Source organism: Monodelphis domestica, chromosome 1 (assembly GCF_027887165.1).
Source record: "Monodelphis domestica isolate mMonDom1 chromosome 1, mMonDom1.pri, whole genome shotgun sequence".
Classification (NCBI taxonomy): domain Eukaryota; kingdom Metazoa; phylum Chordata; class Mammalia; order Didelphimorphia; family Didelphidae; genus Monodelphis; species Monodelphis domestica.
In genome coordinates, this window is record NC_077227.1 from 616,005,236 (window position 1) to 616,019,302 (window position 14,067).

Genomic DNA, 14,067 nt, shown 5'->3' on the forward strand with positions numbered 1-14,067 from the left:
GAAGAAATGCTCCCTCCCCCACCAAAGAAGGCATAACATAAGATACTGAATACAAGTAAATTTTAATTGTACAAAATGTCTCTTGCATGTTGTAGTAACCAAAATGTGTAGTGAAAACTGCAAAATTTGAGTTTTAAAAAAATTTACACAAAACATTTTACTCCTTTCACTACTGCCCTCAGAAAGTTCTTCAAAATTTCTAAATTGTATATTTTGAAAAACAAAGAACAAAAGTCATAAATAAAACCAAGGCATTCAAAAAATATCCATAAAGCTATTTCTTGGCATATGTAATTTTCATGGCATGGGATGGTGTGATCTTAAATCCTTGTAAGGCATCTCTGGCAGCTCCAGCCTGTCCATCATTTTCAAACTCCACAAAAGCAATGTCATGTCTCCCAGGTACCAATCGCACTTCTTTGAAACCAGGAAACCTTTAATTAAAAAGGAAAATGAGTAATGTATTTAATATCAATTATGAAAGAAATTGATTGCTACTAACACAAACACACATAAAGGGCTCAGTATATCTGCCCATGAATCCAAACAAAAAATGAATGTAAAATTGGGACTATAAAAACGATATATCTATATCAAGTTTTACCAAAGCTTTGTCTTGGGTTTTACTCATATTTAAGTTCAAATGGCAATTAATCCTAGATTGAATCAGCAAATTAGCCAAAAATTTATATTCTGTAATAAAGACAGATTAAAATCATGAAATTATAATTTGTTCTATATCAGGGGCTTTTATTAGAAGCAAAGAATCACTTATTAAAAAAATACAACAAAACAAACTTACTGATTAAACAGCATAGATAACATCATTTCATTAGTCTCCTCTGGCAAATTATTTAGGAATAAAATATAATTTGGTGGGTAGTCAGGCACCTACAAAAAAAGCAAAATAAAGTTAGATTGCAAGGAAAAGAACTAGGAGTAATCTTCTTTGTTCTTATCTTAACCCAACATCTTCAGAGAATCTAATAGGAGACAAAATACCCTTTTTTCTTCTCAAATTCATTAAATGGGCTTGAATAAATAACATGGATATCAGCAATGAGACCATCTTGCCTTCTGCCTCTTAGAATTCCCAACTTTCTTCAAGGTTCAAGGCAAATGCTACTACCCTAGAGATCATCTCTAGAAAGTGTTTTCCTACTCCCTTAATTGTTGGTGCTCTCACTCTTTTAAAAAAGTCATATACACTTGTCTGTTTATAAAAATCCAAGCTCTCTGCAGGCAGGGACTATCTGAATTTTTGTCTTGGTATAATCAATGACTCCTAGGTGATTAATAAATGTCAAATAAATTAATGTGAATTAGTACTGAAAAATAGTATGTGTTCTTATTAGATTTTATTCTAAAACCACAAGGTAAAAAGGACAAGATGGCCAACCATTAAAGTCCAATACCTGGTAAATCCTCAGAATGAGTCAATTTCAAGATAAAATTAGGTTGGAAATAGAACCATCTAGAAGAGTATTAATGAATAAGTTTAGTAATTTTCACAAGTTGGCAAGTTTTCTCCTTGCAATCCCTATCATCTAATTATATGTTAATAGATAGAAATGAAGATAATTAATTTGTTAGTAAATATTTCTATATCCTCTACTATATACTCAGAACTCCATTGATGGTTAAAGTAGCAATGGAGGAAGTAGTAAAGTACACAAAACTAAAAAATATAGGTGGAGAGGCAAGACAAATGCAAATGAAAACTAAAATATAAAAAAATATAATTAAGAGCTAGTTCCAGATTATATAAGACCATCAATGCTGTAAGGGTTTAGAAGAGAAAGTAATTATATAAACTGTTGAGAGATTCATCTTTTTACTAGCAAGAAAGGCAGCAGATTTGGTTGTACAAAAAACCCTTGTGATTCACCAAACTCTCCTTATTAACAAGAGTAGTCTCCTCAATAAAATTAAAAGAACTGATAGTCCTGAGGAAAGGGAGTACTTTAGAGAAAATGTGGGTAGCTTCTTGAATCATTATATATATTTAAGAAGTGGTGGAGGAGGGAAAGAAAGGGCAAGGAGGAATTCCCTCTATTAGAGAGAATTCTATAGAAATTATTTTCTTTAAGTTTAGTATAGTATTCCATAGAGAATCAAAGAATCAGAAGAGATCTTAGAAGTTATCTAGGCCAAAATTCACCTGGACAAAACTCCCTTCATGCATTTCTCCACCTATCTTAGAAAGCTTTAGTGATAAGGAATCTCCTATTTCCCAAAGCAATCCACTTCTTTGGGAAATTCTTTAATAATTGTTAGTAGTTTTTCTTTATATTGTTCTAAATATGCCTCTCTGCAACATTTACCCATTGCTTTTAGTTCTCTGTCAGTAAATAAGCATTTATTAAGCACTGTAAACCTTAAAATTACTTGGGCTTATAAATGTTGGAAATTTCACCATTGGAAAATTTCATACTTGGAAAAAATTTCCTACTGATAGTAAGAACTCTATTGGAATGTGAACCCCCTTGGCATGGGAGGATCCTTCTCCTCCCTACCTAAGACTACTTTAGGACAGAAACCTTTTGCTAAACAATGGAAAGGGCTTTGACCTATGCTTAAGCATAGAACAGGAAGTTCTTTGAGTCATGATTGATTTTAGAATTGATACAATAGAGATACTTGGAATGACAGAACCAGGTCTTGAAACTACAATCTCCACCCTACTCAGAGTAAAAGGATTTAGGAAGGGCTGCAGCAAGGATCAAGATTTAATTATTTGAGAATATGACCTTCAACAGACATGTGCAAAGGGGCAGACCTCTGGGCGGTCCTGGGTTAAGCTAGAGCCACCATTGGCACAGGGAAGACATGGACAGTGATTGGTAGATGTGAGAACTGAGGGGAGGGAACTTAGATGGTTTCCTTAAAGATAGCAGGGTCTGAGGTGGGGGGGGGGGGGGGGGGGGAGTCGAGAGGTTTTGCTCTGAGAGGTTGTGCTCTGAGAAGTCTTGCTCTGAAGGAGGCTGGAGGTGGAGGCCCCTGAGACTGTTTCTCCATTTTGGTCACGTGAGTGATAGGGACTGATCTCTTTTCTTTGCCTCAGCTATCTAAGGGCTTGGGCCTTTTGGCCCAGCCTAAATAGAGGGGTTATTTAAGCCCTATTCCCTTCTCTCCCCTTTCTCTCTCTCTCTCTAATACCTTTCTTCCTCCTGTTTGTAATTAAAAACTCCATAAAAGGTTGACTGCTGACATGAGTTTTCATTTAGGAATTACATAGCTGAATTCCTTGGCGACCTTAAATTAATATATATCAGTCTTTTAAAGGGATTTCCTTGTCACAGCACTCAAATAGATGTGAGGCCCTGTACTAATGCTAGGGATATAAAAAGATGCAAAAGACAATCCTCCCACTTGAGGAGTTCACAATCTAATGAGGGAGACAAACATGTATAAGCTACATGCAAGATGAATAAGAAATAATTATCCGTTATCCGATAAGAAATATCATCCAATACTTGGTATAGGTTCTAAGACAGCAGGTAAGGGTCTAAAAAATTATAAGAATGAGGGGGGGCAGGGAGAAATAAAAGTTATAAAAAAGCTTTGAATAACAGAGGATTCTGCATTTGATCTTGGAGGTGACAAGGAATCATTAGTTATTTGGGGTGGTGGGGGATGGGGTTTGACATGTTCAAATCTGTGTTTCAGAAAAATCTGCTTTCTTTAGCATTACAAGTTTTGATTAATTTTCACATTAAAGCCCTTCAAATGAAAGTAACTATCATGTCCTCTGAATATAGGCATCAGATAAAAATATTATGAATTATATGGAGAAGCTGGCAGTCTGAAATGCCATTTTTTTTTCATTCAACAAATAAGAGTGCCTACTGCATGCAAAGCACCATAGGGAGTACAAAAATGGTAACTGAACACACTTGGATAACACCTTCCACACATCTCAATTGATTCTTCACATCTGTAGGTAGGGTAGATATTATCTCATTTTACAGATGATAAAATTAAGGTTGTCATTTGTGAGCAAGATTTCAACCCCAGGTTTTTAGACTATGTCTAGTGTACTTTCCACTAGACCACACTGTCAATTCAACTCCCAAGGATCTCAAAGATGAATATGGCTCAAATAAGGGAGCTAGGTTCAAATCCCATTTCTGATGCTTACTACTTGTTTGACCTGGGCAAGTTGTTTAGCCTCCTTTTTCTTCTCTATAAAATAAGAAGTCTCTTCTAGATCTAGACCAAGTGTCAAACACACAAGAGTGCAGAGGAACCAGATGAAAATGTAACTGAGAAATATTTAACAAAATAAACAACAGAAGACAGATAATATTAGTATATGGTTTTCCAAGTCACTAGGCAGCCCACAGGGATCTTATATACAGTTTAGTGGCCCCATTTCTATTTGAGTGTGAGATCACTCACTGCTCAAGATCATAGACTTATGATACCAAGACAAAACTCTGGCTCTAAAGATGCTTATCGTCTAATATTCCTTACTCTCATTAACTACCTGTAAGATAAGGCTAAAATTAACTCCATACCTTAGTTTCTTCCCCTTTAAAAGGAAAAGTACTCTATTTCTTATTAGAAATGTCTTCTTGTCAGCTGGGGGGGGGGGGAGAGAGATGGGGGGATGGAAGAGCAGTGGAAAAAATCATGAATCATGTAACCATGGAAAAATATTCTAAATATTTTTTTTTTATGTCTTCTTGGGTAACTAGAAATTTTTCTTCCTCAAGGTGTGGTATCTTCTATCTTCCTAGAATTTATCTTGGGAAAGTTGTTTTTTTTTTTTTTAATATTCTATAAAGAAAAAGTTACCTGAGGATTTTGGGTTGAATTTCCTTGAGTGTTTGCTGAATTTGGTGTAGCCTAACAAGAGAAACATAAACAACGTTACAATTTCTCATCACTACAAACAGCAGGAGTTCAGATTTATAATTACTGAAGTACTATAACAGTTTCAGGAAGCTATTATATTTTGTGTTCCATTAAAAATATAACTTTTGATGCCAGATCTAAAACAAATAAGGATAATTTCTTTTTTTTAATTATCATAAAAGTCGGCCCTTATTTTGAAAAGCTCAGGCCTGACCTTAACAAATATTATACAAAATGAAGCTTATAAAGTTCTTAATTTTCCAAATGGAAGTTTCAATTTTATCTTCTATTAGAAAAACAATCTTGACATAAAAGAAAAAAGACACTTCCAAAAATAGCCAACTGGATGTAAGGAAAAAAACAGCATCCAATGAAATTTGACTAAAAAAAATTTAATAATTCTTTTTAGGGTGATAATCTTGTTTGTGCAGTATAATCTACATTAAATCTCTAGTTACTCAAAACATTCATAGAAAAGGACTTTCATTAAAGTATTTCTTCTGAATGGTAGAAAGGCCAGAATTTAAGAATGCCTCAAAAGACAAACATTTGATGTAGTGCATTTTCTTAATCTAGAAGGCAAAAAAAAAATCACAGTAGACTAAAAACCTTAGTTTCAAAATAAAAGTATATCATATTATGTATGAATTTATTCTAGAATTAAAAATGTCAAAGATTTCTTTATATATATCAGAACACTATAGGAATCATTAGTCTGAGACTTCAGCCACTCAGCATATGAGCTAGCAATACACTCAAACTCAATAAAATGAAATGTTATGTAAATAATTTGGCTGCTGTTTTTCATGTTCAATATCCAAGCAACTGATTAGCATACCTATTTTTGAGTCTTTTACCTGCTGTACCAAAGTTTTTGTTGAATTTTCAGAATTCTGATACCTCAACATTAACAATAAAGCTTTAAAAAAAAATGACCCTTCAAACACATAATAATATGTAATTCCTCTGAGGCAAAAGTGCTAACAACAACAAAACCCTACAGTCTTTACATGGAATACAATTATTCCTACAAAGTTTTTAATGCATTTTTCTCAGCTTACCTGACCAGGCTTTTTGTTTGCAGCATTAGCAGTTTGTTCCAAAGATTTGGCCTTTTTCTTCTCTTTCTTCTTTTCTTTATCAGCAAAAGTGCCACGCATTTTAGAAATTACATCAGAGTCTGTTTTTGCATACTGAATTCGCTGTTTTAATTTTTAAAATAGATTGCGTATGTTATGCTAGATGTCACTAATATTTTTTACTTCTTTACAAAAATAAGGTATTGCATGCTCATTTAAACACAGCATTTGTAAGAAAACCTATATCACAATTAGAAAAATTTTTCTTGCCAAGTAGAAATAAGCATCACTGTAGTCACGTTTAAAAGGTACGTTTTAGGCTTGAATTAAACAATGTTATAGTACAAACATATTAAAAAGGGAATTTATAATATAATCAGTCAACAGGTATTGCCAATAAGACAATCTTGGATTATCTGTATAATTTTTCACTGAGTATAAAATAGCTCCTAAGGGTCCCTTTAAACAACAGAACACAGAAAATCATGAAAAGTTAGAAATATATATTTTGCCTTAGGCCACCCAGTTCAGATCAGTAAATTCCATTTGCTCTGAGGACTTATCTTTATGGCATTTAAGTGCACTTTTCTAAAATAATAAAATTATCTTTTCCCTAAATCTTCTCTACATCCTCACTACTGGAGGGTACCACTAACTTTTTTAGTCACAGACTCACAAATCTCAGTATCATTTTCAATTCTTCATGTGCACCCACCCCACACATCAAATATATTGCTAAATCTTGTTTCCTTCAAAGCACCTCTTATGTAGCCTCTCTTGTTCTCCACATACAATCCTAGTTCAAACTTCCCTCATATCCCTCTTGGGCTACTATAAAAGTCTTCTAATTCCTCTCTCTGCCTTAAGTCTCTCCTCTCCCTAGTCTGTTTTCTACTTAAAGCTCTTCATATTTCTTGCCCCTTTCTGCCTTCCTAAACTTCTTAAAACCAGTATTTCTTCTTTCTCTGTTTCAGCTATGCTGACCTAATTAAAGTTCCTGGAAAATGATATCCTTTATGCTAAATCTGTGCTTTTGCATGGGTGTCCCCATGCATGACATGCATTGTTACTTCTCCTCTTAGGATTCCTGGCTTCTCTCAGGACTTAACTCAAATACGACCTAAAAGAAGCTTTTCCTTGTTACTAAAGTCTTCAGCTTTTCAAATTACTTTTATTTATTCTACATGTTTTGCACATACCTATGTACTTGTATGCTGTTTTTCCCATCAGAATGGATGCTCCTTAAAAGCAAGAGCTATTTTTTGCTCTTTTTTGTATCCTCAATAAGCATTTAATCAATACTTGCTAACTATTGACATTATTATTTGGGTGCACAGAGAATATAGCTGACTATATTCATTTCTTTATATACATATATGTCAACTAAAGTTACTCCCATTTCAAACTGCACAATTTCTGGTTAATAGTTATTCTTTTTACCTATAAATTATTACCTGCCTATTTAAAAGCCAAGTATTCTGTCCTAGTCTGAAAGAAGTTGAAGAGAAATGTAAAGTAGGCGAAGTACTGTGGGAAAGATGTAGAAGGTAAAAATGATGTCCCAAATTACAGAAATTCTCTTTTCACAAACCAGTGTAATATATTTGGTGGGATAACCTCTGAACTTGGTAAAAAGAGCTTAGGAAGAATCTGAGAAAGACTGTCATTAAATTTTTACATGTATTTATTCTTCATCCTTCCCAAGAATCTAATAATAATGATAACAATAGTAGCTAACATTTATATAGTATATACTGGGTATGACATTGTGCTAAACACTTTCAAATATAATCTCATTTGATCTTCATATCACCCAAGGAGGCAGGTGCTAATAGTATTTCTATTTTACAGATAAGGAAATGGAAGCAAACAGAAGTTAAATGACTTACTTGGCCCAGGGTCACAGAGGTAGTGTCTGAGGCCACATCTGAACTCAGGACTTTGTGACTTTAGAGCAAGGCCTCTTTTGGTTAGAAGGTAACAAAGACAAACTGACCTACTATTGTTTTTCACACAAGATTGTTGATTAACATTGAGAATCATAAAAGATTAGAGCTGGAAGGTATTTCAAATCATTTAGTTCAATCTTCATTTTACAAATTAATAAACTAAGGCCCGGAGACTTATGCAAAATCATGGAGCTAGATAAGGTCAGAGCTATGCCTAGAACCCATGTTTCTGTTCTACAAAAGGCATGCTCAGATGAAGGGACTAGAGATATTTAGCCGAGAGAAGTGAGAGTAGGGGTAATGGAGGGGTGTACCAAAAGAGATGTAACTGTCTTCAAGTATTTAGAGGCAAGTCATAGAGAAGAGGGACTATACTTATTCTCCAGAGCTCTAGAGGGCAAAATTAGGAACAATGGGTAGAAGTTGCCAAGAGGCAAAATTTGATTTGATAGAAGGAAAAAGAGAAAACAATTAAAGCTTTTCAAAAGTAGAATAGGCAGCTTCAGGAGGCAGTGGCTTTTCCCCTTGCTAGAGGGAAAAACCAAAGCTAGATATCTGTTGGATGTTATGGAACAGTTCAGTTATTATTTGGACTATATGGCTTCTGAGATCCCTCCTAATTCTGCAATTCTCTGATAAACAGAATACAGGTAGAATAGTAAGATAGGAAGGAGAGAAAGCAAAGATGAGAAATTCCAAGAGAATTTGAAAAAAGGAGATCTGGTTAGCCAGTGATAAGTCAGGAGAAGCTTCCCATGGACTCTAGTGAAAAAAAAAAATCTTGGTCTGACATTTCCATTAACAAGTAGCATAAATAATGCACTTGGTTCATTCAATTTGTAGGAAACCCACAGATGGGATTGTTTTGGTGGGAATGAATTACAATCATTCATTCTGCCAGTCATAGAACAGATTTAGAGCTGAACTGATCAGGAGTCTTGTAGGTCATTTAAATTCAATCCTGTCATTCTACAGATTAGAAAAAATGAAGAGGAACATAGTTCAATAACTTGTCCAGGGTTAGTTAGGGATCTAATGGCAAAACTAACATATGAATTCTGACCCTCTGCCACCAAACCAAGTACACCTGCTTCACCTTACTCACTGATTTGCCTGTCTGTTGCTAGCATTTTCCTCAATATCATCTCTCCAACCCACTCCTTTCTATTCCCATAGATACACCTTCCTCTTGCCCAGACTCGGCAATATGCACACTAGTTTCCCTGCGCTCTTCTGTCTTCTCCAGGGGAACATCCTACTCAAACTCCAGTAGCTCCCAATATAAGCTCTCTGTTTAAAATTTAAAGTTTTTCATACCCTGGTTTCTTCTTATCTTTCAATTCCTGCCTTCCACATACTCTATGGTCCAGTCACTCTGGTTTTTGCTGTCCCCTACCACACAAGATGCTCCCTTTTCTTTTTTTGTGCCTCTACAACTGTTCTTCCCATGTCTAAAATGCTCTTTCAACCTCCCTCTTAGAATACCCAAACCCTTCAAAATTCAATTCAAATAATACCTTCTACAGGTCTTTCTCCATCCCCAAGCTGCTAGTTCTTTTCTATGATAACCCTGAATTTACTCTATGTACCCCTCATATATATACAGATTAATGCATAGCCTTTGTTCTCCATTAGAATGTAAGCTCCTTGCAAGTATGTCACTTTTTTCTTAGTATTCCCAGGGCTTAGCCAAGCCAGGCATGTATTTAATAAATGCCCACTGACTGACTTTACTTGAACTAAAGACGCTTGCTTCCTGAAGCTAAACTACTAGTATCTGTAACCTGAGGTTACCAAGCACAAAGACAGGATTCCCTCTGATGCCAGCCACATAGTTCTGGCAAGTTACCTCCCATCTCTAGGCTTCAGCCTCCTTGCCTGCCAAATAAGCAGATAAGAGGTTCTTGCCTTGAGGTCCATTAACTTGTTTTTAAAATATTTTGATAATTGTATTTTAATATAATTGAGTTTCCTGGGAAGCAGCTAGATGGCTCCGTGGATTGAGAGGGTTCAAATATGACTTTAGATAACTTCCTAGCAGTGTGATCTGGGCAAGTCATTTCTTTCATACCCATTACCTAGACATTACTGCTCTTTTGCCTTGTAATCAATACTCATTTATTCCAAGATGGAAAGTAAGAGTTATAAAATAATAATACAGTTGGGATTTTTTTTATAATCCTCTATTTTATTTGATGCATTTAAAAGGAGCCAAGAAGTTTCACCAAACAAAACAATACAAAAAAGTTCAAGAATCTTTGGGATAGGTAATCTTCCATTAAAAATCTTATGATCCTATGATTCTCTCACCCAACGAGAAAAATCATTGACAAATATAAACTAACACTCTACCAAGATGATTCTGACTCAAAGATATGAGTCCAATGAGAAGATTCTCACATAATTCAACTAGAAAAGAACTCTTTGGGCATTATTTCATTCTCATTGAAAAGGGAAAATGGATCACATTATAAATGCTTTACATAAAATATTAACCTCTGCTCTTAAAATTAAGCTGAAGAGCCCAATTATTTCCCATATTTACTCAACTAAAACTATCTGAGGAAAACAAGAGCCATCAGTGTCTTTTTACTTCTGGAAAAATGAAAGAATTAGCATCTAAAACCATATTTCAAACATAAAAGTCTCAATCTCAAGTAAATTTAAAACTCTAATATAATTTTAAGATCACAGAATAGTAGATTTATCTACAGCTGAAATAGACCTTACAGGTCATCTAGTCCCACTATTATTTTAAAGATGAGCAATTGAGGCAAAATAAGGATAAGTGACTTACCAAATCACATAGCTAATACAAGTATGTGGGAGTGGGATTCAAACCCAGGTCTATTTGACTCCAGGTCTAGACTCTAATTAGACTGCCTCTTGAGAGATAATAAAAAAATTAAAAAGGCACAGAAAATGGAAGATACTGGCTGAAAAAAAAAACAAACAACTTACCATTGGTTTACCATAAAACGGAAAGCCTTGTAATTGTCTCAAAGCATTTGTAGATGAGCCCAGTTCTTTAAATATAACAAAAGCTTGCCCTCTCATCTTCATAGTCTTTAAAGCCACAATATCCACTACATGGCCAAACTGAGAAAAGAGGGCATACAATGATCTCTTCAGTTCTACAAAATATTAAAGGAGAAACAAGTTAACTATAAATGAAAAAAAAAGTTGCAAAAAGCTAAGAATATAACATACTCCATTTGCTACTCCCATCTTCTATTCCAAGCAAAGGAAGAATTTAAGCAATGAGTGCTTAATTTTGCTTTTGAGCCTTTGCTCATTTTTTGGCTACCCTGCCAATTAAGACTCTCCCACTGAGAAAAAGAACCATTACAATCGACTAGACAGTATAAAGATTTTCTAAGATAGAATAAATTCAGTCTCTCCACTTATAAGTTTCAAACAGCAACAGCAGGAGGCAAGTTGGCCTTGAAATTCAATTTGTAGTTAGTTCCAAATTGATGAAATTAGATTTGATGTACCTCTTCCTCTCTTTGCAGAGATGGGGTTCTGTGGGTATGTAATACTCCCTATACTCTCATGTATTTACTGAAGTGCTGTTTGATTTTGCTGAATTATTTAACTCCTCGTTCTTATATAATCTTTGTTACGTATAATTATTCACTAGATAGGTGAGAGGTAATTATATATTTTGAAATGAAGATGATATAAAATAAACAAATGACCTTAACTAATTAATAGTTCAAGCACAGGAATAAGCAATTAAGGTGAGAGGGGGAAAGACAGTTTAAAGAAACCTTGTCTACATACAAAATCAGTGCTTTTCAAAAACCAAAATTTTATGGAAAAATCTTGAGAGAGCAAAGCTAATTTTGTTCATACCAAAATATTCATTCTCTAACAAGAAAAAAAAACATATATATAAGTAAACTTGGTTAACATAAATCGTAAGAATAAAAATAAAACTTTTAAAAATGAGACCATTTTAACCAATACACACAAATGAACATTTATTCCATACAAATGTATTTTGTGGTCAATTTCACTATCAACTGACCAAAGATATATAGTCTAAAGCTAGGAGCCAAATAGACACACAAAAACATACCTTCTTTTTTTATTTTATCATTCATATTGTTGATATAAATTGTATGATTTGGTCTGATATCCATGTTTTAGATTAAATTTCAGAGAAGCCTACAAAGAAAAAAAAAACAAAACTTATTGCTAAACTCCTGATATATACCAGACAATTGTGCTAGGTGTTTGAACAGTCTGAAGATATAAAGTGGAAGAATCCTCTACCTAGGAGCTTAATTAAGTATATTGGGGTCATTTCATCTCATTCCTAGAATCCCTGAATTCAAAACTCAGCTTCTGAAGGGCAACAATCAAATACACTCCTTTTTTTTTTCCCTACAAAGTAAGACTACACAGAAGACTGGGTACCTAGTGAGTGGACAAGCACTAAACAGGTTTCAAAGAAGCAGTCCTCACCTACTTCCCATTCTCATAGTTCAGGCCCTGGTTCCTAGAGGCATAACCCGGGATTGGTAAATCTCTTGATTTACCCATCATTTTCTCTGGTTGTTCCCTATACCTATAACTCCTTCCCTCCACATCTCTCTCAAACTCTCTTAATTTTAGGGCCTTCCCTCAGCCTATTACTTCCCATTTATCCTGTATAACAGCCTGCATTTTTCATATTTATTTGCAGTTGTCTCCCCTTTTAGATTGGAAGTTCCCTGAAAACAGGGACTGATTTTATCCCTTTTTGTAACCCCAGAATTTAGTACATTGCATGGCACATAGTAAGCACCATATAAATATTAGCTCTTATCATTATTACTAATTCTGGTGCCTTCCGTCTGTATAGACTTGCACGTTCATCTCCCCCATTAGTTTGTAAACTCCTTGGGAGCAAGAACTGTCCTCTGGCTCCTTTCCTGTCCCCAGAGTTTAGCACAATACCTGGCACATCGTGGGTGCTTAATATTTACTGATTAACTGAGCTCCTCCTGGCATCCCTTAAGTCTCACATAAAACTATCTTCAACAAGAAGCTTTTCCTGATCCCCATAAATTCTAGAGTTTATCACCGAGCCTGAATAACAAGATGTTACTGGGGGCAGCTGGGTGGCTCGGTGGACGGGAGGTCTTGGGTTAAATCTGGTTCAAAACTGTGCCTCAGTTTCCTTATATGCCTTAGAACCAATACACAGTCTTAATTCTAAGACGGGAGGTAAAGAGTTTAAAAAAAAAAACCCAAGATGTTACTGAATGATAACGTTTCCCCATCTGTGGATCATTTCCCATTTATCCTGGCCATAGCTTGTTTGCACAATCTCTCCCATTATAGAGTGTCTCTTTTGGGGGCCCCGGAGCTTACTCAACACAGTGATAGGCACTTAATACTTATGGACTGGTGACCTAAACTGAGGGCGGCCTGGGTGAGAAGGCCCCCGGCTGAGCTGTGAAAAGGAACATCTCTCTCCAGCGACTGGGGTCCTCCGCTTGGTAGGAAGCCTCAGTTCCAGCCTCTTCCAGGTGAGGCCGGGACAGGAGCGAGAGGAAGAGAACAATCCCAGGTCGACCCCAGGGAAGCAGCGGCATGATCTTTAGTGAGAGAGAAAGGAGAGATGAAAGGGGCGTCCCCATCACCGGAGACCTGGATCCTACCTAGAAGGTTTCAGTTGCCTCTCCCAATGCTCACTCCGCGCCGAAATACCGGAAGAGAAATGAGAGCCGCCGGAAGTGGTGTACAAGAAGCCAAGAGGCTCAATCGAGCACCGAGCGCCGGGCTCTTGGAGAGGTCGAGCGCCGAATCTGTGGATTCTTAGCCTGCCACGGGTTTCTAGGCGTAATCTGCGCAAGCGTTCTGTGTCTGGGTGGACTAGATGGAGGGAAGTTTTTAAGGAATCGGGACAGAGGAGGTCGAGCTTAGGGTGTTGGTAGAGCGGACAGAGAAAAGGGGGAAGTTAGAAAAAAACTGTGGCAGATAGGTGGCCCAGTGTTGGGCCTGCAATCAGTTCAAATGTTACCTGAGACATTTGTTAGCTGTGTCACCCTGAGCAAGTCCCAACTGTGCCTCAGTTTCCTCATCTGGAAAATGAACCAGAGGAGGAAATGGCAAACCACTCCACTATCTTTGCCAAGAAAACCCAAAAATGGGGTCATAGGGAGTCATGCGTGACTGAAGAAAAA

The 14,067-nt window shown here is 36.0% G+C and overlaps 1 protein-coding gene across 2 annotated transcripts; it reads right to left on the minus strand.

The window, feature by feature from the left end:
* Window positions 1-43: 43 nt before the first annotated feature.
* On the minus strand, window positions 44-13,696 carry SNRPB2 (small nuclear ribonucleoprotein polypeptide B2). 2 transcript variants are annotated; one of them, XM_001374193.5, is made up of 7 exons: window positions 13,543-13,696; window positions 11,973-12,061; window positions 10,850-11,022; window positions 5,922-6,062; window positions 4,801-4,851; window positions 803-891; window positions 44-434 (listed from the first exon to the last, which is right to left on the minus strand). In XM_001374193.5, the coding sequence occupies exons 2-7, from the start codon at window positions 12,034-12,036 to the stop codon at window positions 275-277; spliced, it is 678 nt and encodes a 225-aa protein (XP_001374230.2). In that variant the 5' UTR covers window positions 12,037-12,061; window positions 13,543-13,696; the 3' UTR covers window positions 44-274. The 2 variants fall into 2 exon arrangements, with proteins under 2 accessions (XP_001374230.2, XP_056669837.1); XM_056813859.1 differs by lacking the exon at window positions 11,973-12,061 and having other exon boundaries at window positions 13,543-13,566.
* Between the last annotated feature and the right edge of the window lie 371 nt (window positions 13,697-14,067).